The following is a 1089-nucleotide window of genomic DNA, read 5'->3' as shown; positions in this document are numbered from 1 at the left end:
GCTCCGAAACCAACTTTCTCTGATGAAATGAAAGTAATCAACGGCTTAACATCAACAGAAGTCATCATCAATCTAACTAAGAGATCTCCTTGAATCAAACCGGCAAAATGCTTGTTGTTCCCAGAGTAGTCAGTCACCAAGATTATACTCTCCAGCCTGGAAAAATAAAGCTCTGGTTAGAAAACGAATCGAGATTAGGGTTTAAAGAATCGGATTCTTACCCAAGCTCGTTGAGAAGACTTTGTCCCAATTCTTGACGATTTTTTGTCAATTCATCGTATATCGAGATCAGATCTGCATCGCGTGATAGTTCATAAGCTCTGTTGCAGAAGAGCACCAGAACTCGATGGCCTTCTGGATCGCTCGCGAGGAGATGAACACCATGTCGAATTAGCCGTTGCGCTAGGTCGCAGAGATCGAATACCGAAGCTGCCTCCAGGATTCGGCAGAACCTAGATGCATCCATTGCGTCCATGGCGATTCACTGCTTTTTCAGAGAAAATCGTGAAGAGTAAGAGAAAATGTTTCGGAGGGAAATGTATACCTGAAATTCGAAGAGGATGGTTATGGTCAAGGTGGGCCGTTGGATGATAGTTTTTTTAGACGGTTGATATTAATTGTCACGCGCCTGGATCTCATCTCATCCATCCAAAAGATCTCATTCGACGGTTTAGATTGACTGATTTGTGCGCACTCGGATTCGGAATTGGAGTTCATCCTTCGCTTGTGTTTTTCGAACAGAGTTTTGTGCTTTTGTTGCAAAGAGAGAGTGTGAGGGAGAGAGCCTCTTGGAATGAATTAGTTTTTTCCTTTTTATACCTCTCTTTGGTTTAATAAAGAATTAAATGGTTGCTTCCATTACATCCGTTTGATTGGATCAACGTCCGGTGATATTTAATCCTACGGTTCGGGTCTATCGATGCCAGATTTAACTCTTCTTTTCTCGGTTTTGATTTTTATGAATATACCCTTTTTTTCTTTTTTTCTTTTTTGGGAATGACAAAACAAGCTCCGTTTATTATTCAACCTCTGATTTTAGCTTCCTCTCCACGCTTCCAATCTAAACCGTCGGATTCATTGATATTTCAC

The 1089-nt window shown here is 41.1% G+C and overlaps 1 protein-coding gene across 1 annotated transcript; it reads right to left on the bottom strand.

Annotated features, from left to right (window-relative positions):
- Positions 1–10: 10 nt before the first annotated feature.
- On the bottom strand, positions 11–765 carry LOC106321888 (the record flags this gene model as incomplete). Its single annotated transcript, XM_013760109.1, has 2 exons — positions 222–765; positions 11–156 (listed from the first exon to the last, which is right to left on the bottom strand). Coding segments are annotated over exons 1-2 (400 nt in total), but the record flags the coding sequence as incomplete, so codon positions are not given.
- Between the last annotated feature and the right edge of the window lie 324 nt (positions 766–1089).

This window comes from Brassica oleracea, unplaced genomic scaffold (genome assembly GCF_000695525.1).
Source record: "Brassica oleracea var. oleracea cultivar TO1000 unplaced genomic scaffold, BOL UnpScaffold03644, whole genome shotgun sequence".
Taxonomy (NCBI): Eukaryota; Viridiplantae; Streptophyta; class Magnoliopsida; order Brassicales; family Brassicaceae; genus Brassica; species Brassica oleracea.
The sequence above is the reverse complement of the archived record's forward strand: the minus strand, read 5'-3'. Positions and strand labels throughout refer to the sequence as shown.